The sequence below is a fragment of the Alexandromys fortis genome, unplaced genomic scaffold (genome assembly GCF_014885135.2).
Source record: "Alexandromys fortis isolate MF-2015 unplaced genomic scaffold, M_Fortis_MF-2015_v1.1 scaffold_59, whole genome shotgun sequence".
In the NCBI taxonomy this organism is placed as follows: Eukaryota; Metazoa; Chordata; class Mammalia; order Rodentia; family Cricetidae; genus Alexandromys; species Alexandromys fortis.
In genome coordinates, this window is record NW_026067943.1 from 9,789,179 (window position 1) to 9,812,263 (window position 23,085).

Sequence of the window (23,085 nt, forward strand, 5' to 3'; positions counted from 1 at the left end):
CTCAAGTGCCTTCTACCTTTGGTATAAACTTATCGTTTTTCTTTCCTATATGCAGACTTTTATGCATTAACTCCACATATTTCTCATTACACTTTATCTTCCCTTAGAAATTTGGATGCTGAATTATGTGTCTTACTATGCTTCCCAGGTTGGTCTCAAATTCCTGGGTTCAAGTGATACTCCCACACCATAGTGCCAGGCTTCTGAATACATGTTTCTAATGAGAAACAGGTTAAAAATTCATTCCCAATTTATAGGCTTTTCCATTACACATCCTTTTCTCTTGAAATTTTATGATTGGTCTGGTAGAGTGTGTTCTCTGTTGGAGTTCATACCCTTGTAGCAAGTTCCTTACCCTAACATATCTATAGAAAATAAGGAACAAAGTAGTAGAAATAAATTCATACTGGATTTCTAATGTAAGTAATGTGTCATAATTTTCTGACATATAATTAAAAATGAATTACAAATATCATTTCAAATTTACTTGCTGTCTCATGTCAGAAGCTTTTTCATGTTTACAATGAATTCAGAACAAGTGCTTTCTTGATGAGAATGTCATTTAAAGCATTGGTAGCAGAGCAGAAGGGAAAGTAAAACTAAAATTTATAAGTAGGTATAACTACATGATACTTCAATTATTTCACTAATGAAAGAAATACTAAACACATAAGGAATTACTCATGTGGTTTCCACCCTTCCCTCTGGACACAAACTTGCTTTGTAGGCCAGGTGTCCTCATACCCTCAAATCTTTTGCTTGACTCACCCAAGTGGTGGAATTATAGACCTCTTCTACCAAGACTGCTTATGAATGGCTCCTTTCTTTAAACAGAATGAACACTGAATTTTAAGAAAGTAAAAACCTCTCAGGGTGGGGTAGAGGCGCTTCAGAGATTTTAAGAATGCTGACTTTTGAGTCTCTTCTAATTCAGAACTTCCAGATAAAATTTGACTACATACAACTTTTTATTTCTACAGTGGCTTAGAAACTTTACCTTTTCTTTCCCCACTCAAAATTTCATTTTATTTGTGTGTGTGTGGTGGTGGTGGGCTTATATACATGTGTGAGTAGAAGCTTGAGGTTGACATCAAGTGTTTTCTCTGATTGCTTTCTAACCCAGATCTACCTTGAGGCAGATCTCTCATTTGAATCCAGAGCTTGTCATCTGACTAGTATAGTCAGATACACTTTATTATTCATTCATTTATTTGTTTGAGGCAGGGTCTTGCTGTGAGTGGCACTGGATGGCTGGAACTCACAGATTCACCTGAATGCTGAGATTAAAAGCATGTGCCACCATGCTGGCCTGTCAGATAGTTTAAAAGGATGGTATTAAAACACAGCCAAAAAACAAGGTGGAAGCCAAGATTATGTAGTGGAGAATTTATACAAATTCTGTGAAGGAAAGCAGAGGCATTGAAAATAATCTGCCAAGTTAGGGGCACCTGAGTTAGAGAAGGCCCAGGAAAAGGTGTCAGCTGCTCACAGGATAGAGTACCAGCTGGAAGTTCAGGACCCACTGGTGGCACCTATAATAATGAGGGAAAATTCAAATCCATGAGACACCATTGGTAAAGTTATATACTAAAAAGAAAATTACTAATTTGAATGCAGAAGAATGAAATGAAAATGTGTTTAGTTATGGCATACTTCTATCATTTAAGTTATATTCTCTAATCTGTCCTAGAGGACATCATAACTAAAGACATTATAATGAGTTATGATGGGTTTCTTTGTGTAACAAAAGTCCTGGCCATCCGGGAACTCACTCTGTAGACACCAGTTTGGCCTCAAACTCACTGAGATTCACCTTCCTATGCCTTCCAAGTGGCTGGGATTAAAAGTACGCACCACCACCACCCGGCAAAGAATAAATTCTTTATAAGATGTACAGTCAGGAGCTGGAGAGATGGCTCAACAGTTAAGAGCACTGGCTAATCTTGCAGAAGACCTAAGTTTGGTTTCCAGAATCTATATGGAAGCTCACAACTCCACTTCTAGGGGATCTGATCTTGGTGGGCACTAGGTACCAAGTGCCACACAGATACACAAAGGCAAAACATTCATACATATAAAAACAAGCCTTAAAAAAAAAGCAGTACATCAATAAATTTGTAAGCCACCACATTTAAGAAAAAAAAATAAAACAAGACTTTTCAAAGAAAACAAACAGGTTTAGAAATAAACAAGGGTTAAGACTGATAATAAAAGGTAAAAAATGTATTACTGTCAAGTAATTTGTTTTGTCTACATAAAGATTATACATGCAGATGGTCCCTGGCTTAGAATGGTAAGATCAAAAACCCTTTTAATTTATAATAGAGAAATATCAATAAATATTCAGTAAAAACTGTACATTGAATTTTTTTTTGGTTTTGAGATAAGGTCTTGTAATATAGGTCAGGATAGCTTGAACCTGTGTTAGGGTTATAGGCATGTACTAATACATTTTAGTCAACTGTCAGAAGGATTACAGGTATACCACCACATCTAGTCAATTTTTGGAAGGTGTTGACCAGGTTAGTCTCAAGTGAGTCTCCCACTTCAGACTCCTGAGTAAATGAGACTACAGGCACATGCCACCAGAAAAATTTCTAATTCTGCTCTATTTTCAGGATAGCAAATTATGGTATCTCTTGGACAGCAACAAACTATAGTTGTCAGTCATCCAAGTTATTACAAGAGTAAAGAAGTGATATTCTTCTGTTTTGTATTTTTATGCTATAACGCTAGTTATAATAGCATTACTCTTCTGTCAGAAGAATTCTACCATCAATAAGCAATGCAGAAAAAGAGTAGAAATATATAATACAATAGTTATTCAGTCTTGTGACTTGGAACAGGAACAAAGAGGGTGAAGACAGAATGAGAGGAAATCTACAATAGCAGAACTAAATACATTCTAATCATTGAATTTGTAAATGAGATTATTTCCTATTTCATTATATCAATTTTATCAACTTCCAACTTTTTATTAATTTCCAATGCCTATCTGGGAATGTACAACAAAGAATATTTATTTCATTCTCATTTTGAAGATGGTAAACTATTGTCTTGTTGGTAAAACCTTTTATTCTCTTTTGGGATACAGAAATCTTTAGCATATACCAATTCAGCAAAAATATTTTCTCATTAAGGATTTATTATACTGTTAAATTATATATGTCTGTGTATGTCTATGTGGTGGTATGTGTACTCTAAACAGGCATAATACCCACCCAGGAAAACACCTGTATTTTACCTGATAATTATACATTCTAAGAAAATTGTTCAACATAACCTAAAAATCCAGCCACATTTCAAACAAAGAGAAAATTCTTGTGTTTACTGTACTTACACCCTAAAACTGCTGTCACTTTAAAACTGAGTGACCAGTTAACATACTAGACACCTTTATGACTACATTTTAGCTTAAGACTAAGCTAAAGACGTGGAATTACTGAGAGGAAAGGACGAGGAATAATCACATTTATTTAGTCATTTAATAATGAATCTTACCACAGTCTTAGCTAAAGATGTCTTTGGGGGAGTTGTTCCAGGTTTTGCTCCTGTTGCAGTGCTGACTGGGGCTGAAGCATGTGTGCCTGGGGTAGAAACTTGCCCAGGTGTGCCCACTGGCATAGCTGGCAAGCCAGTTGCTCCTAATGGTAAACTGGTTGGTGGTAAGCAAGTACTCGTAGTGGAAGTCATGAGTTTGCTTGGTGCTATAGCAGTGGTGGGGATGCCTGGTGTGACAGTGGTCTCTACTACCAAAGATGTCTCTAGTGAGGCAGAAGCATGCTGAGTTCCAGATGAGCTGTGTTCACTAAAGAGAGATCTCAGTTTTTCCTCCAGAGTCTTTATGTCATCGATCCCAGGAGCTTTGGATTGGGTATCAGCATCCATTTCTAGACAGTGAGTGTGAGGCTGGTTGGGGAGCAAAGCTGGTTGAGGCTGACTATGAATGAGTGTTTGCTGTACAGCAGGCACGCTGGTAACAGGTTGTACCAGGGGTGGGATATTAGGTACTTGGGGTAATAAAGGTGTAGAAGTAGGTCCTGTTGGTTGGGGGAGGACAGGTGTAGAAGCTACAGCTGATGAGATGACCAAAGGATTTACCACACCAGGCTGAGAAACAGAACTAGACACTGCTGCTCCAGAGGAGGAAGAAGAGGGTGGTGCACAAAAAGATAAAGTCATTCCTGTGGTACTACTGTGAGATGCCTTGTCTAGTGAGTGTGCACTAACCACCACAGTTTCCGCTAAAGTGGGAGCAGAGGTGCTGCTACTAAGAGGAAGGGATGGCTGTGAAGCTGTGCCTGGGAATGGAGTGCTGGTAGAGACTGATGTCACTATGGTTACCCCAGCAGTACTGCCTGCTATCTGTTGCAATAATACAGCTGAAGGCTTAGCATTTGGGGCAGTCACACTACCCACTGTAGTAGCTGAAGTTGTGGAAAATGTCCCAGAAGGAAAACTGCCTGTACTAGAAACAATGCTCCCAGATGTGGGAGCCTGAACTGGCTGGGATGTTGTAGACACAGCAACAACTGTAGGTGCTGTAGAACTGGAAACCACACTGGAAAGTGTTGATGACACAGACAATGGAGTGAGACCACTTGAAGTTATCACACCTGTGCTGGTGTTAACTCCGACAATGCCTTTTTCAGTGGGTAACGCAGCCTCAGACTGCATTACTGATGTGGACATGTCAGTAAGAGGACTGCTTGCTATAGGGACTGATACTGATGGTGAGGATGCTGCTACAGTTGGGCCACCAGCAACACCAGTCAAGAAAGGAGGAAATGTTGGTCCTGTGTGATTGAAATTTGGAGGTGCTGTATTGGGTCCTTCAGTCATCTGGGCATGTTTAAGTTCAGAAAAAGCCTGCTGGAGACTAAGGGATGAAGCAGAGTGAGATAAGTTCATTCCAGGGCCCTGAGATGAGGCAGCAGCAACTAGAAAGGAAAACAGAAAGAAATTAACCTATTTTAAAAGCATGGATTCAGAGTCTTTGAGGAACCATTATTAGATTATCAACAATGCTAATATATACATCAGTAAGAATTATAACATTTCCCAAGAAAATGACATGCTCTAAAACAATAAAATTAAGTAGTAGCTTGACGGAGTAAGGCAGCTTATGAGTATATACTCCTTGAAAACCAAACACAGAGTAACCCAAAAACAATCTCTAAATAAAGAAATGAACACACTATGGTGTAAGTTCTACTTAGCACACCTGTCATTTATTTATTTATCTATTTATTTATTTAGGTTTTCCTAACAGCTCCAGCTGTCTTGGAACTCATTCTGTAGACCAGGCTGGCCCTGAGTTCACACTGATCTGCCTGCCTATGTCTCCAGAGTGCTGGGATTAAACGTGTGTGCCACTATGTCTAGCACATTTTTTGTCTTTTTTTAAGGCAGAGTCTCACTCAGGCTGACCTCAAACTATTGATCATTCCTTTTCTGTCTCCTGAACAATGGGATCACATGCATGTGCCTATGCCCAACTCTAGATTTTATTTTGATGCTATTATAATCTATTTTCTCTTTCTATGCCACTTTTTTATTAAATTTTCTACTTTTCATTTGATCATGAACTAATGTTTAATCAAGCTCCTACCATATGAGGAATTTGGTGAAAGATTTTCTTAAACATGGCTGAATCAATCCTTACCTGTATCTGATGTTTCACTGGTGAAAACTTTTGACTCTCGTAATCTACTTTCAGGCACAGGACTCACTATAAACCGTCTTCCGGCAGAATGAACAACTTGAGTTAAAGAACTGGTAGGAACACCTGAATAAAAATAAATCACTGAAGTTCATGTATATTGCTAAACATGGGTGAAGTCTCAAGATTCCATTACTGCCACATACAATTTTTTATCAAATGGAAACAAATAAACTCACCAATCTGCTGCGGCATGGAAGATACAGCAATTGGTTGCTTGAACTCTCCTTCTAATTTCTACAACAAACAGAAGCAAAAATTAATTCTCAACATGCAACCCTCCTGGAGAGCATAAACGCACATTCTCAGTTATAGGGGTATTGTGTGCCAATACAATACTACTTTAAATAAACACAACCCCATTATTGGTATGGTGAACCTACCTGAGAACCTGAGAAACCATATTCATCCTTTCCTTGTAGATTCTCCAATCCCTGGTCACCCTCAGGCTCCACACTGACATCCTCACTTAGCATTTCATCAGCTTTATCAATAATTTCCTGCACTTGAGCCACAAAAGATTCTCTTTCCATTGCTAGAATGAAGTCATTGTTCACCTATGAGAAACATGTATCAATCTATTAGTACATTTCTTATCATTCTTATGACTTCTATCTATACATCAGGGGTATTGTGTACTTGGAATTTAAGATACTACTTCTCTTTATAAGACCCTGAACGCATACATAAGCTACATCTTAAACCAAAATACCTCTAAATCATAGACTACGGGTTGGGTATGCTAGTTGTAAAAGAGAAATTAAAAATCACTTGTGAAAACGAAAGTAGATGACAAAATACTGCATAGTTGCCTAGGACATGTACGTAAGACCAAATACTATAGAAAAATGTGGAATTTCAAATGGAGACATACCATAATTGTTGCTATCTCTTCAGGGTTGTCACCATCTAGGTCAAATTTGAATGTAACCATTTTCCGATTATGAGTTTCTAATTGACATTCTACTACTCGATCTCCTTTATTTGAAACCTAAAAAGAGAAAGGTAATACATATTCAAATTTATTACTGAATTTGAGAAAACATTCTTGAATCTTAAACTGGCAGTAAGGAAATCTATGGAAAGATCTCAGCCCTCAAGCTTCTTTAATCTTCCATTAGCAAAAGTGTCTAGTGTTTTTTCTATTAGTTAAAACTCTGGAGTCTGGAAGCAGTGTGGTGCAGGTCTTTATCCCAGCACTCCAGAGGCAGAGGCAGTCAGATCTGTGAGTTCAAGGTCAACCTGATCTACAGAGCCAGTTCCAGGACAGCTAGAGTCCATATAGAGAAACCCTGTCTTTAAAAACAGAACAAAACCAAACAAACAAAACAACAACAAAGTAAATGTGATATTCAATTAAAAGAGACTGAGTGAATTAAATGAAAAGGCTGCTATAAAAATAATATATATAGCCAGGTACAAGCCTTTTAATCTGACACTAAGGAAGCAGAGGCAGGCAGACCTCTGTAAGTTTTAGGCTAGCTTGGTCTACAAAGCAAGTTCAGGACATTCAGGACTGTTATACAGAGAAGCCCTGTCTTGAAAAACCAAAAAAAAAAAAAAAAAAAAAAAAGAGTTTATTTTATGAATAGTTCAGAATTGATCTCTAAAACTAAAGTCCCAAATTATTTCAACAATACAAAGGTTACAAATCAATACTTACATTTAAAATCCTCAGTTTTGGGCGAGAAGTCTTTTCATGACGAGAGCGACTTCTTACAGATTTTCGATAATGACGTTTTGTCGCTCTTCCTTCATGCCTCCCACTGGATGATGGAGCATTCTCATTGCCATCACTCATTCCTGAAGCAACATCTGAATGTGCACTTTGAAGGGAAAAAAATTAATGAGACTGAAAGGCCTGTTATTCTGAAGTTTCATACCATCCTTCCCACAATTCAAACGAGTATTAGTTTTTCTTACCTGTCTACATTTGAAACCAATGTGACAGGCTGGGTAGGTTGTGACTGTGTTATTGGAGTTGGTTCTGGAGGAACAATCTGAACGACTCCCTGAGTACTCTATAAATAGAGAAGATAACTCAAATCTTGGCAGGAAAAAAGATTTACACACACATATATGTAAGTATGTTATAAAACCATTCACCGTTCCTAAGAAGTTCCTGTTACCCCTCTATAAGTCTTGGAATCAATGAAGGTACTAGTAATTCTTAACTCAAAATCTTTTCCAAAGCTAGTTTCTAATACCAACTGTTGGTGTGAAGTCAGCCAACCTATTTGCTAGGCATTGTGAAACTACAATTTGCCATGCAGACAGCATCTTACTAGAGTGTGCAATAGGGCAGGTAGAGCGAAGTGCAGAGATGAATTCAGAACTGTACCCTAGTAGAATAGAAAAGGTTGTTGGGAGCACAGCAAGTAAGATACTCTTATGAACTGCCAATGGCAAGAGTTTGTGGAAGGAGAACAATGGCTAACGCACTAACTAGAGAAGTGAAGTGCTAATAGTGTTATCTTCTCTTAAGGCAAACTCACTTCCCAACAGAACAGCCAGTGGCAACAAGGCCCCCACATTGCCATTTCATTCTGCTGTAAGAAAAAGTCATTTAGAAGTTAGACAGTCTCCAAATGAGTTGTAAATCAGGGGAGCCTGTTTTTTCTTTGCTATTTGAACCCCAGTTTTTATAGATGTTTTTCATATAAACATGCAGTAATTTCATTTACCTCCAGGGCTGCTTGCTGGGAGGATGTAGTGGGGGGTTGTTGTGTTAAACTCACTGCTGGTTGGGACACTTGAACCTGTCCTCCTACACTGCCCATAGGAACCAAAAGATTTGATTCCACAAAAGGCTGCACTACTGTAGGAAAGTAACCTTGGGTGGCCAAGGCTTCTGTCGGCATAGGAGGAGGGGCTAGGACTGTAGAATGGATGCAAACAGAAGCCACGTTGGAAGAGGGAACAATATTTGAATCTCCTGGGTATTGTGGTGGCAGTCGAGATGGGAAGCCCTGTGACAGAAATGAGGAAGGTGAGTTAGTGTGAGTAGAGACATCAAATTAGCAAATCAGTAGACGAGGGACCAGAGGGGAAAAAAGCACAAAGCAAAGAACAGTATCCCGGTTTCTAATAATTTAAAGATCATTTTCAAAATGAACTGGCAGATAACTTAGAAAATGGCACTCTTTCAATCATACTTTAAACTGATTTCCCCTCCTAGAGACCATTTAAGTAGAATTTAAGAGATTAATTCCTCACAGAAAGAATTTATAGCAATCTTACATGGAAGAATGCAAAAAATCTCTCCCAAATAGCAGTCATATTATAAAATCTAAATCCTGAACTTTCTTGTATCAGGCTACCTGCTCTATTTACTGTCTACATATATAAAAGAGCAGCCTGGCATACTACACTAACCATTATCCAAGTTTATCTAGCTTACCTTGAATAGAGTTAACTTTTCTTCTAAGTTGTGTCTTCAAAACCGTGTATGAATCATTTGGTAATATCACTCCAATAGTTCTTTGAGATAGGGTCTTACTATGCAGCCCTGGCTGACTTGGAACTTGCTATGCAGACTAAGCTAGCCTTGAACTCACAGAGATCTGCTATCTGCCTCTGCCTCCCAAGCACTGGGATCAAAGGCACACACTACCACATCCAGCCTTTTCAGAAGTTTGCTATTTTTATTTTGTCTAGTTCAGAGTGTCAACTTTTGTTATTGTTACTCTGACACTCAACTAACTAGTACATTTCTCAAGTTCTTAATGATCTGCCATTAAAATCCAATAGTCTAACACCCTCTGATTTACTAGCTAACACAATACCTGGTACAGAACATCTCCAGAGGGAAGTGGAACCTCGGCAGCTTGTCCAAGGTTAGCTGGTATTCCCATGGACTGAACTGTTGTTGGCTGTAGTAGCTGTGGGTGAACCTGACTTTGCAGCTGATTCACAGGCTGCAGAAGGGTTGGAAGCTGATTAGGAACTACAGTTGATCCCCCTGGGATTGAAGATGCTGTAGCAGATGAAGTCAAGGGGAGCAGAGGCTGATTAATGCCAGCAGCCATCGTTATAGGAACGGAGGAGAAACCTGTCTGAGCCGTAGATACATGAGGAGCTGATATGGGAATTTGAGAGACAGGATACTGTGGGAGTAAGGAAGCAGGGAGTGGCTGTCCCACAGGAAGGAAATGAGCACCAGAGTGGACTGGAACAACTGAGGGCTGTGCGGAAACTGGGATGTGAGGTTCGCCTTGGATAGTTGGTACTGTCTGGGAAACTGGAAGCTGGGAAGGTAAAGAAAAACAAAACAGACTTTTTTTTAAAAAAAAAAAAAAAAGAAAAAAAAAGCAAAGCTGCCAAAAGCAAGATTTACATATTAGTCAAGAAGAAAAACAAAATTCTGCATACATTAGTATAAATTAACATGCCACATAGAATCAAGAAAGAATAGGAAAGAAATATGCTAGTAAAGTAACATTTCCAAACCTTTCACTGTTGAAAAAAATGCTATTTCATTTTTGGCAATAAAAGAGGACCTTTTCACACAGAAGGATTTCTCTCCCCTCTCTTTGTTGGTTTATTTTTTGATTTTGACACTCACTAGGCAGCTGAGGCTTTCCTGGAGCTTGTTGGGCAATTCTGACTGAACTTAAAACTCTATGTCCATCCAGGTGATGGGGGCATTCATCTTTAATCCCAGCACTTGGGAGGCAGAAGCAGGTGGATCTCTGTGAGTTCAAGGCCAGCCTGGGTTATAGAGTGAGTTCTAGGACAAGCTTCAAAGAACACAGAGAAGCCCTGTCTTAAAAACCGCAAACCAAACCAAACAAAAACAAACTCTAGGTCCTTCTGCCTTTGCCTTTCAAGTGCTAAGACTCCAGACTTGTACCAGAACACCAAGTTTTTGTTATTTGTTTTTTTTGAGGCAGGGTTTCTCTGTGTAACAGTCCTGGCTGTCCTCAAACTCAGAGATCTGCACACAAAGGAGTACACCACCACCACCACTACCCAGCTTTGTCTACTGGCATATGCGTCACACACCATCCACCAGCATGTCTGCAATCACCTAATATGACTGCTAATATACTGATTAAACTCAAATTTCTTTCCAGTGGAATTAGACTTCATATTATGTTTCAATTTTAAGTGTAAAACAACACTAAAAGTTGGTATAATTAGCATAATTCACTGATTCCACAACTGTGTCATTTTAAACCTGAGTGAGATATATGTAGAGATTAAGACTATATGCCAGTGGCAAATAAGAGTGCATTTAGAGTTGATATTATTTTAGTTCTGAGATGACAATACTAATATTCTATGCACATATATCTACAACTGACCCATAGATGAAGTTGATGAAAGGTTACTCATAAGAACATGCCTTCTACAGGTTACTTTACAAGTGACTGAATAAACTAACAAAAGAACAATGAAAATAACTTCCCCAGACAAAACAAAAATCCACATAAGTTTTTTGAGGAATGGACATAGTAGATAGCACAGGTTTGTCTGGATCTTTTGAATCTTTTGCCTCAGGAATTGCAGATATGTGATAGTTGATGGGTAATCTTGGCTGTCAACTTTAATTAGACTGATAGTAAAGAGGTGATTACTAAAATAAATCTGAGAGCATTTTCAGAGACAACTAGATAAAAAGGGTTCTGACCTCTGATGGATTCATAATTTAAGAGGAGAAGTGGTGAAAATGTGAACAGTGAAGCCTAGTTAAAGGAATTGGGTGGGTGGGGCTTTGAAAGGTATCTCTTGGCCTTAGCCTCTTCTATGCTCCTTGCCAGTCATAAAATAGTTTCTTATGCCATAATTTTTCCTTCATCTATAACCCTTCCTCCATCTCCTGCTACAATATAAAGGCAATATGGCTTGCCAATCATGTGTGGACTGAAATCATACAAGAAAACAAATGATTCATTTCTTACAATATTGTCCTTGGGCATTTGCCAATGATAAAAAGCTAATTAACACAATAAATTAGTATCTATATGCAGTGAGGGAGAAAACATTGAAGAACTTTACATGAAAATAAAACACAGCTGCAAAACTGGAATATAAGATACATTTCTAGAGAATGTCGTAGGTCCAGTTACCAAAACATTTCCATTTAACCCCTAAGTTTCAGTATTTGTAACTACTTCATACTTATCAAACCTAAAATTTCAATATTTTGACATGGTCATTACTATTGATATTTACAACAAAAACAAGTATATAACGGGATTAATCTCTATTCCATTTTAACAGATTCTTCACTATTACAGGAGAAGGCAGAAATCTGCCTTAAAGGACATAGATATCATCTGTAACCTCTTTTCAGGAATTAGAGTTTACCTGTGTTCCAGCTGACACTTGAGGCAAAACTTGTGGAGTTTGAGGCTGTGCAGTAGTGCCTTCACTGGAAGATGCTGCCTGTGGAAGTGAATACTGTACTGCCTGTTGAGGAGGAGCAGTTGGCTGTATTCCTGGTTGCTAAAAAAAAAAAATTCAGACTTTGTGAAAGAGGGTGGTAACTGAGTTGACCCCCTTTTCTTTCTTTCTTTTTTTTTTTTTTTTTAAAAAAAATAGGATATGCAGCTCTGGAACTCAGAGATCTCCCTGACTGCCTCCTGAGTGCTGGGATTGAAGACATGCATCACCACGCCTGGCATTTATCCTGATTTTTTTTCTTAAATCATTAAGAATAATTAGCTAAGAGGCAAACAAATCTCTCTGTGAGTTTGAGGGAAGCCTGGTTTACAGAGTTCCAGGTCAGTTAGGGCTATACAGTAAAACCCTGTTGTAACTAACACACACACACACACACACACACACACACACACAGAGGCCTGCAGAGCTCTGAGTTTGAGGCTAGCCTAGTCTACAGGGCGAGTTCCAAGATAACTAGGGCTACACAGAAAAATCACTATCTTTTTGTTTGGTTTTAGAGACAGGATTTCTCTGTATAACAGCTCTGGCTATTCTGGAACTCGCTTTGTAGACCAGGCTGGGTTCAAACTCACAGAGATCTGCCCACCTGTGCCTTCTGAGTGCTAGGATTAAAAGTGTGCAGCATCACCGCCTGGGGGGGAAAAATCCCTATTTTTTTTTTTAAAGGGAATAATTAGGCAATACTGGTCTTAAACTCTTTCTATACATCAGGTTGGACAAATCTTCCTGACACCTTAAACCGAGCTTATTTGTTTCTGTCCCATAATTTTAATTTTCTAACTTTGTAACATTTACAGGTTCCAAACTGCAACTCCTCCACCCTTGGCAGAAGTCTGACTTCTAACACATCATCTTTTCCATGAAGTCTTCTTGATAAACCCCTTCCAACCAGGAAAGACGTCTATTTTTCTGCCAGAGACATGGCAGTGAAATGGGCGGCTTTCACCTCTTAGATGGCATATATTTGAGACAGTTTCCCAAAGTTCTCAGATTTTAGCTTTTCCATCAGTAAAATGAAAATAATGATAGGGTCTACATTTACATTTAATGCTTACAATTACATTACTTAGATTCCCCCAGAGCCATTCATGTTAGTCCATCTCAGCTGACTGTCAGAAAATAGAAAAAAAGAAAACAAACAAAACTCTGGCTTACTTGGGAATGTTGAGAAAAAGTAAAGGGGTAACAAAAATGGATACCTTTTCTTTTTATGAACTTATTCCTAAAAAGACAACTGACGGGTATGTCAATAGTATCTTAGAGTACTTTCTGAGAAATGATACATTTGGTAAACCCAAATTACATGCCATCTGCTTCTGCATAATAACACTGGCTAATAACCAATAGATCAGTCAGTCAGACAGTGATGATGAGAATTATGCTTTGCATAGACTTTCTTCATAGAAACCAGTTCAAATAGTTTTTATTGACTGGTACGACATAGCTGCATGATGACATATAAACATGATCCTCAGGGTGAACAGAGGAAAATGAATATCCGAAGGCTTTGTACATGCTTTTATGGAAGACATGTTTATCTTTCCCACAACCTTCTTTACAGTCATAAATACTGGGGGCACCACATTAATATAAATGATACCTTAAAGCTTTATTTTTTTTTAATAATTTTTGTGCATGTACATGTGTATACATGTGTGGACAGATGACCACAGTGGTAAGAGAAGGGTCGCCCTTACAGCTAGAATTATAGGCAGTTGTAAGGCATCTGGAATGGAACTGAATTTGGGTTCTCAGAAGAGTGTAAGCTCTTTCAACTGCTGAATCATATCTCTAGCCTTTATCCATTCTCTTGATAAAAACAACAATGAATCAGGGGAAAAGACATTCCTCATTTACTATATTCTAAAAAGTCACAAGATAAATTAAATTTCAGATGAGGTATATGTCTTTCCTTACTATAAAAAACTATTATTACCAACATGAGAGAGAGAGGTCCTTTTCTTCTTTGCATTCAACCATTCACATAGATCCAGTAACAGGTAAATATAGCTTTTAAATATCTACCATATAAACTAATTTTACAACAACAAAACAAAAGTCACTTATACAGAAAGCTTGAATTTCAGTAATTTGTAGCTTTCTTATTACCTGAGAAACTCTACAAAAGTAAAATATACTAGATTACATATACCTCTTATACAAACTGGCTTCATAATTTTGATTCTACTAAATTTAAAATATGCTGTAATAACATCTAAAATGGAACCAAAAGAAAAATTAATTTTAATAGTCCATTTATTTGCATTTTATCCACCACTAGAATTAACTATTTAGCACTTTCTCAATTTATCTTTTTAGATTGTTCAAATTTATTTGTACTTATTCTCTGACAGTTTCAAATACACAGAATGAAATCCAGTCATTTTCACTACTATTACCCTTTCTCTTCTTTCCTTCTTCTGTAGAAACCTTTCCATTTCTCAAGAAATTTTCCTTCTACTTTCAAGAAGTATGAGAGATAGAGAGAGAGAGAATGAGTTTAATTAGTGTTACATTAGCACAGGAGGTTATTTACTGGAACATGGCATACTTTTCAGTGGCTACACCACTGAGGAAATGATTCTCCTTCCTTCCCCCAGCAACCATTAGCTACTAAAAACCAAGATTTTTATAATAGTGAACTTGTTCCTAAATAGTTACACTGGTGTTATCCAAAAGATTACATTATCTGTTTCAGGTTCCACTTGAATGAATGAATGCAAGGAAGCAAAGTACGTATCTCTACTACACTGGTGGCCTGTTTCAAGATACGCTACTTATTTCACATATTCTAAGAGAGAGTTGGGGCCTTATGAACTACTTTCTCTTTTCTGAGAGTACAACTCACTAGGCAGCCCAGGATGGCCTGGAACTTATGATTCTGCTGTAAGTTTCCTAAAAGTTGGCATGCCAAGTGCACATAATCACATTTGGACATATTACTATTTCAACTTAACATTTATTTATAGTATTATGCTACTTTATCCCCACATACTTTGAGTGTTGAACTTGATGATTTATTTCACATTCTCCTTTATTTGCTAATATTTATATGTATGTATGTAAACATAAGTATGTATTTAAGACAGTTGACACATTTCTTTAGAAAAGGAAAAGCACAGAATATAAATGTTTTCCTTTTAATAGTGTTGGTCTATATCGAAATATAAGCAAATTAAAATGTTACTGTGATTCAGATGTGTGTGGCTCATGCTTCTAATTCTTGTACTTGGGAGGCAGAGGCAAGAGCATTGAGAGAGAGAGAAACTTTACCAAACTGAGTCATCTTACTAACCCGTCATCTTACTAACCTCCATAAAGATGAAGTGACCATATGGCCACCTAGTGTATTAAAAAAGGCCATTTATAATAATGGAAGCCTTTGTTTTAAAAATTAGAAGTCACTTTACAATATGGTCATTAAAATTATAGTAGAACTATCAATGAAATAGTTTATCATATTAAACAGATGAGTATAAATCTTGCTTGAAACAACTAACAAATTGTTCAAAATGAATGATTTCCTCTAAATTAAAGTCTGCTAAGAAAAAGTATTGATAAACTATTTGAATTTTAAGATCAGCTATTTTATTGATGTTTGGCTCTTTTTAAACTCATGTCTTGAATTCCTCAGATCTTCTGGGACAAAACCTCCCAGGTCAAAAATAAATAAATAAATCAGACAGGGCATGGAGGTACTTGCCTTTAATCCCAGTAACTGGGAGGTGAAGACTGGCAGATCTGCAAGTTTAAGACCAGTGTGGTCTACAGGGGGAGTTCCAGGACAGAAAGGGCTACTCAGGGAAACCCTTTCTTGAAAACAAAACAAAAAACTTCCTGTCGTAGTTGCTCTTTGTTTTCTTTATGTGTTTTGCCTGCATGTATGTACATGTTAAACATGAATGGAATGATTAATACCTGAGGAGGCCAGAAGAGGGTACCCTGGAATTAGAGTTACATATGGTTGTTAACCATAGTGTTAGTCCTTGGAACTGAACCTGGGTCCTTTGGAATAACAATACTCTTTCTTTCTTTCTTTCTTTCTTTCTTTCTTTCTTTCTTTCTTTCTTTCTTTCTTTCTTTCTTTCCTTTCTCTCTCTCTCTCTCTCTCTCTCTCTNTCTCTCTCTCTCTCTCTCTCTCTCTCTCTCCCTCCCTCCCTCCCTCTCTTTCTTTCTTTCTTTCTTTCTTTCTGGGGTGGGGTGAGGGGAAGACAGGGTTTCTCTGTATAGCTTTGGAGCCTATCCTGGAACTTGCTGTGTAGACCAGGCTGGCCTGAAACTCACAGAAATCTACTTCCCTCTGACTCCCAATTGCTGTGTGGCCACTACCTGGCTACATACTCTTAACTAGTGAGCCATCACTCCATTTCCTTTAAGGAAAATAAAGTTTATTTTGTTCTTTAGGTTTTCATTCATTCCCTTATAGTGCAAAATATGATATACTATCCCACTAATAACCAATAAAAACAAGTTCACTATCCAAGGCATGAACCATGGGAGGCTATAATGACAAAATGTCCCCTTTTCCCCTTCTTTTTGGAGGTAAGGTTTCTTTGTAGTCTGGCTGTCAAGGAACTTGCTTTGTAGAGCAAATTAGCCTTGAACTCAGAAATTCACCAGGCCTCTGTCTCCCAAATGCTGGGATTAAAGGTGACAAAATTCCCATATGTGAACAAGTCATAAAAGATAAATAGAAACAATATTCTTTGTATAGTTTACCTCATGAATACAACCATTAAGAAGATAAATTATGTAACAATTCTTCTAAATTTCAACATATACCTAGTAAATTGTTTAATAGTTATAAGTACATTAACCAAAATGAAAGATATCCTAAACTACTACTAAATACCAGAAATGTTACATCACTTAATTGTTCTCCAAAAAGTTATCAAGCCATTTATATCAGCAATCTGGCTCAAAAAGTAAGTGCTTTTAGCCACTGATAAAACATAATGTAACACCATAACATTCTTACCTGTTGAGGATGTTGGACAGGTTGTGATGATAGAACCCCTGCTAAGCTACCTGATGGCTGGCCCTGGCTCTGCCCCTGTGCCTGAAATAAAAAAGCAAATACAAATTAGAGAAGGTTTATGCACATGAAAGTTACACTTTTGTATAAATACTTCAGATCCTCAGAAGACTGCTTGATTGAAATGAAACAGTTTGGTAGTGTAATACAAGACAGACCTCTAGGGTTTTTTGTTTTGTTTTGTTTTGTAAGATAAGTTTAGGAAAAAGATCATAGAACATTTCTGATCACATCTCAGGTAAAAAAAAAAAAAAGTCAAACAAAAACACAAACACACTGATGTTAAAAACTTACTATTAATGGTGGCTAAAGTTTTAGCTGGCTTGAATAGTTAGATTCAATAATAAAATTGTCACAGGAAAATAAAAATGTGTTAAGATAGCAACATGAAAACATTTAATCTGGATAATTAAATAAAAACCACATTCAAAAGTGCTAATTTGGCTATCTTTTCCTATTTCTTGTAGTCATAGTAACTGATAAAGTCAAATGTCTGTTAAAAACCAATTTCTCAACAGGTATGTAATGGTTGCTTCAGATAACATGGAAACATTTGAAGACATTCTAATTGTCAAAACTAGGGGAAATGGCTATAAGATGCTACTAAAAATTCTGTAATGACCATACAAGTCCCCATTCAGAACAAAGGATTAACCAACCCAGAGAATGTGAACTATGTTGGGTCTGAGAAACTGAACAGCTTATTCCATTTAACAAGAAGTCTATATTAACTGAGAATAGAGTACAAGAATATATGTTGGGGAAATGAATGCATGTATACTATGCACACCGACATATGTTAAGAAAATGAAAAGGCTACCTTTATGGTTTCAATTCAATTTAGAAGAGGTTCTTCAATGTTTATAGGGATATATCACACTCAATGAAAATTTAAATTGTTTATTTTAATTTTTTTTTCTTTGCAAAGCTTGAAAGATAATGTAAGCATACAGCATGCCCACACTATCTAAGTTTCAGGGCCCTTCTGCTTCTTACCACTATTCCAAGTAATGGATATACCTAAAGAGTATATGAAATAGTCATAACTTCTTTAATTCTGTCTCTTTTTATATTTGTGTATGTATGCTCGTGTACGTGTGGCTAAATTTTTAAATATATTCAGAGAACAAAGCCTGAGACACTACTGTTCCTGGCCTTTGCAATCCATTATTATAAATTCATGCAAAACCCAATAAAATCATTACACAATAGACTCTACCAGTTGTTAAAATTTGACATAGTCCTTAAATGATTAATGTTACATTTGGGTCCTTAATACAGTGGTCTGATTGATACCATTTCAAAACTACACCTTCATTTGTTAAGCCAAACTCATAAGATGTGTTTTCTTAAGTTCTACTTATAATGAAAGGCTCTGTGTTTCTTAACATTACACCAAAAAGTTTTTGCTACTTCCCATTTTGCTTTAAGGTTATACTTCTTTAATTTTTAAAAGCTTATTTAGAGGAAGAAATTATACTAAATCGTTTTACTGTATCTAAATAATCAAAATAGACAAATTACATTTTCATTACTAAGGTAAATTTCCACATAGAGATTAGTCATTAATTCTGATGACTATAATCACAGGCAAACCAGGTAGTTTCTGCTTTATAGTTCATTCTTTAGTACAAATATTTATAACGACAAAAAATTCTATTAAGAAAATAAACAACATTCCTCATAAATCCATGATCCAGGGACATGAGATAGAATATTTAAATGCACTAGTGAAAAACAGGGTAGTTTAAAAGAATTGTGAAAGTTTTCCTATAACCTGTGGATGGAGTGTAGCTCCTCCTGAAGAATATGAGGCAGATAAGACCTGCTGAGTTGTGGTTCCTTGGGGGAAACAGAAGAAAAGTGGGGATTCTTGTAACACTGTCTGAGGCAGGCGAATAAAGGGCAATGAGACGTCAGAGCCAAAAGGTGCAGCTGTTCCCCCTGTAGGGGGAGGTGACTGAAAATCACTGAGATCTGAAGAAGTAATTTGAGAGGAATCACTTGAATATTCTGGGCTTCCTATTGGCCAGTTCTGTCCCATAGGCTCAACCACAGAAATGGTCAATTCTGGGGCATGGTTATTACGCTGTTCTTCAGTAACAGGCTGCAGATGACAATGCAATCCAACTGACTGAGGAGGCAGTTCTTCCTGACTTGAGTCCACTGCAACCTGTCGATTTCGGTAAACACGCTGAGGTAAAATCCCACCTCCTTCTCCTGAAGAAGAACTTGGTGTCTGAGCATGAAATTCAAATACACAGTTGCTTCTGTTCTCACTGTTATGAGTTAACACAGCTGGCGCAGAATGAGGAACAAAGACAGGGTGAAATTTCAAATGTGTAGCATCTGTACTGTTAGGCGCAGAAATACTAGAGAGGGGTGATGCTGGACTCGGTCCAGAATCTAATCTTAAATTCTGAAGGTGTCCTACCAGGAAAGCCTGTCCAGATGGAAATTCAAAGACAGAACTTGAGGCAGGGCCCCCGGGCACTGGCTTCTGTTCAGGTATCTGTTTCATAGGACTTGACAGTACTGGTGAGTTGTATGAAATGCCCTCATACTGTCCTGCCACCTGGGTCTGGTAATGCACCCCAGCTAGATATACTGTTTCCTGAGGAATAAAATAGTGAGCTTCTTCTGCCAGTACTAGTCCAGGTCTATAGTCACTGTAAATCTGGGCTGGCTCAAACACAGGTTGGGCCTGCATCTCACATAGATCTCTATTTACTCTACCGGCTGTAGTACCAAACATAACTATGGCCTCTGGTGTCCAGTTAGTTGGGCTGCCACCAGGTGGAAGAAGATTTTGGCCAACAGTCCTCAGCAGGGGTTGAAAGTGGCGAGTTTGGGCTTCCAGGAAGGAGGTGCTCTTACGTCGTTGGGAAATGGCTACTTTCGGTGGACAGGTGGGAGGTGGTGAAAAAGAAACTGGACGTTCATGAATAGTTGGGAAAAATATCTGTGATTCTGGGTATGTTGGGGTCCCCCCATACGGATGCGCCATGGACTGAGGCTGTATCAACATGAATAAGACAAGTAATTCATACATTCAGTAAGTGAAATTACATCAGACATGCATAGCTGGATAGTTCTGTGTAACCCCATGAAGTGGCCACACTCAAATTTTAATAATTAACAATGCTTTTGGAAATTATGTGTATAGTAAAAATCCATTAAATACATCCAGGGTCAATAAAGTCAATCTTTGGTACTTCCTTGAATGAAAAAAAACAGCTATTTTTCCACAAATCTGCTCTCCCAAAGCAAAGGTATGAAGTAAACTTCCTAAATGATTATTCTATTTATCTATAATAAATGTGTTCATTCTTAAAGTTTTGTTAATGGAAAAACCTAAAGTTAAAATATTACAGGACAACAAAGAATCCTACTATTTTTATAATTAAAAATATACTTTAATTTAAGCTACTGTTCCATAGTAGTCTATTAGAGGCTTCAGCATTATTTTCATCAATTAAGAGTAAATGATCAGAAGAAATTTGTAATAGTATAAATCAAATGGGATCTCTGGTAGATGGTATAAGACAAGTCAAGTTCAATGGTGCACACTTATATAATGTTAGGACTTAAGAAGCTGAGGTGGGGGCGGGAGAGATAGACTCTACTGTTAAGAACATTGACTGTTTTTCCAGAGGTCCTGAGTTCAATTCCCAGAAACCACATGGTGGCTCACAACCATCTGTAATGAGATCTGGTGCCCTGTTCTGGCCTGCAGGCATACATGCAGACAGAACATTGTACACATAATGAATGAATGAATCTTTAGAAAAGAATAAAAAAGAAACTGAGACAGGGGCTATTATATGAGACATCATCTTAAAAAAAAAAAAAGACAACAAAAGGATAAGTGACTAGTTTTCTTCCTTTCTGTATCCAAAACTACAATTAATAGTTTTACTACAAAATGTTAGAGATGCCGAATCATTCTTCTGAACATTAATAAGGGTTGAACACCATGAATTTTCTAATTCTGACAAATCAGATAAAATGGAGGTAATAAATAATAGCAAAATCAATTTGATAGCAATTTTTGTTTCCAGAATTAAGACTGAGCTTAGAATCGCAGCTTGCCAAATGCAATGCACATAATTCTCTACCAAGGACTGAACTCCTTTTTAAAATATATTGGTTTTAGGCTAGGGATATAGCTCAATAGAGAGCTTGTCTAGCATATGCAAGGGTCCAGGTTATAATCCTTAACAACACAAAAATGGGTGTGGTGGGGGAAGGGTCAGAGGACAACATCAGGTGTTGGCCCTCACTATCCAATTTGTTTGAGACATATCTCTGTTCAACAGGCTGGAAGGCTGTGAGATTCTGAAGAGTCTGTTTCCCTTCTCACCCCAGGAAAACTGGGATTATGAATGTGAACTACTGCGCCAGGCTTTACATAGGTTCTGGGGATCTGCACTCCATTCTTGTGCAGTACTTTAGTCACTGAGCCATTTCTTCCTCCTGCTAGGAATAAAATGCTAACATTTTATTGATTATTCAAGTTTTATCCTAAAGCCATAATATAGGTAGTCATTTTCCTAACTAAATATCTTAAAATTCTGGTGACACTAGTTCAGAATATTAACTATATTTTCTGTTTGGAAAAGTAGCAAGCAAGGTCTTACAGCAACTAAAGTAATTTGAGAAGTTGTGTAGCTTCATAGACATTAGTGGAGACAAGAAAAGTTATATATGCTATATGTTTATCTAATGTATTCAGTAGAGTCTATGCCCAATCTTATGTAATCTTTGGAGCGAAAAAGTACCTCCCAAAGAGGGAACAGCCTTTTAGCTTCCTGACATATCATTTTATACAATTAAAATCAATTTTTACTCCTCAACTGACTTGGTTTTAAAATACAAAGGATTCAACTAGTTGTATCCTTGAAGAATAAATTGAGGAGAGAACACATTTGGTTAATGTTTGGTAGAATCCATTTTGATTAGGCTAATAATGAGTTTAATAATGAGTAATACACATAGTTTTGCTAAGATATAAAAATTCAAACCCTTTTATCAATGGAAGCTAGTTGAGTATAATAAAAGCTATACTGATATGTGCTATTAAACAAAATTTCATTGCCTCCTTGCTTTTTATTCTCATTTAAAGTATTCTTTAAAAAATGTTTTCTATAGGAATAGCTGTTATCCTAAAAGCACAACATATAACCAAGCTAGTAGTTTAGTTTGGCTCTTTAATCAAATTTTCAATGCCTGGATGTATTCATTGGTAATAGTTTTTCACTTGTCAGGAAGTTTACATTTACATACAGTAGTGACAAAGAGGGAAGGCAGGCTGGAGCGTCGATGCTTGCGCTGAGAGGCAGAATGCATAGGCAGGACACTCTCCAATGCTTTAGAGAGTTTTTCAGCAAAAGTTTCCTCAGGGGCAGTCCGAAGGAGGGAAGGACAAAGAGGTGCAGACAGCACTGGTGGTGGGGTAGAAGGAGCACTGGGAGAGATGCGGGATAGAGAGGGAACAGCAGAAAGATAGGGAACACAAACCGACATGCTACGGCCACGACGAGGCTAAACAGAAAACAAACACACATGAAAAACAGTACTTTGAAAACAAAATAACCAAATGTACAGTGATAATAGGGCATAGTAAACAAAGAAATGTTCTACCCTCCCCAACTCTGCAAAGTTAAAAAAAAAAAAAGAAATGTTTAGGTGAGACATAATTCTACAAAGCACAGCTGGTATATCATAACTAGCCTCCCTGTTTTGGTGTTTTTTTTGCAGGTTTTCTCGTATGAACAAAAGATCAACTATTATCTTGACTATTTTGAAGTAATATCAACTATTAAGTGCATGAATTAATAAAAACTGACTAATAGGGTACCACACAAGTAACAATGAACTATAGTTCTAAAACCTTAGTAAAAGTATAAGAATAAATTTA

At 37.3% G+C, this 23,085-nt stretch overlaps 1 protein-coding gene across 7 annotated transcripts in view; it reads right to left on the minus strand.

The window, feature by feature from the left end:
• The window catches only part of Wnk1 (WNK lysine deficient protein kinase 1), a 113,412-nt gene that overhangs the window by 19,630 nt on the left and 70,697 nt on the right, over nt 1-23,085 (minus strand). The window contains exons 9-20 of one of the 7 annotated variants that reach the window (XM_050148646.1): nt 17,109-17,189; nt 12,035-12,172; nt 9,508-9,969; nt 8,407-8,691; nt 7,646-7,743; nt 7,386-7,548; nt 6,597-6,713; nt 6,106-6,279; nt 5,902-5,959; nt 5,666-5,788; nt 3,502-4,940; nt 1,449-1,532 (exon numbers count right to left, since the gene is read on the minus strand). In XM_050148646.1, coding sequence (XP_050004603.1) covers nt 1,449-1,532; nt 3,502-4,940; nt 5,666-5,788; nt 5,902-5,959; nt 6,106-6,279; nt 6,597-6,713; nt 7,386-7,548; nt 7,646-7,743; nt 8,407-8,691; nt 9,508-9,969; nt 12,035-12,172; nt 17,109-17,189 — 3,222 coding nt within the window. Of the gene's footprint in view, nt 1-1,448; nt 1,533-3,501; nt 4,941-5,665; nt 5,789-5,901; nt 5,960-6,105; nt 6,280-6,596; nt 6,714-7,385; nt 7,549-7,645; nt 7,744-8,406; nt 8,692-9,507; nt 9,970-12,034; nt 12,173-17,108; nt 17,190-18,942; nt 20,182-22,451; nt 22,710-23,085 lie in introns of all 7 variants that reach the window. The other 6 variants (XM_050148651.1, XM_050148652.1, XM_050148649.1 and 3 more) reach the window with 6 other exon arrangements.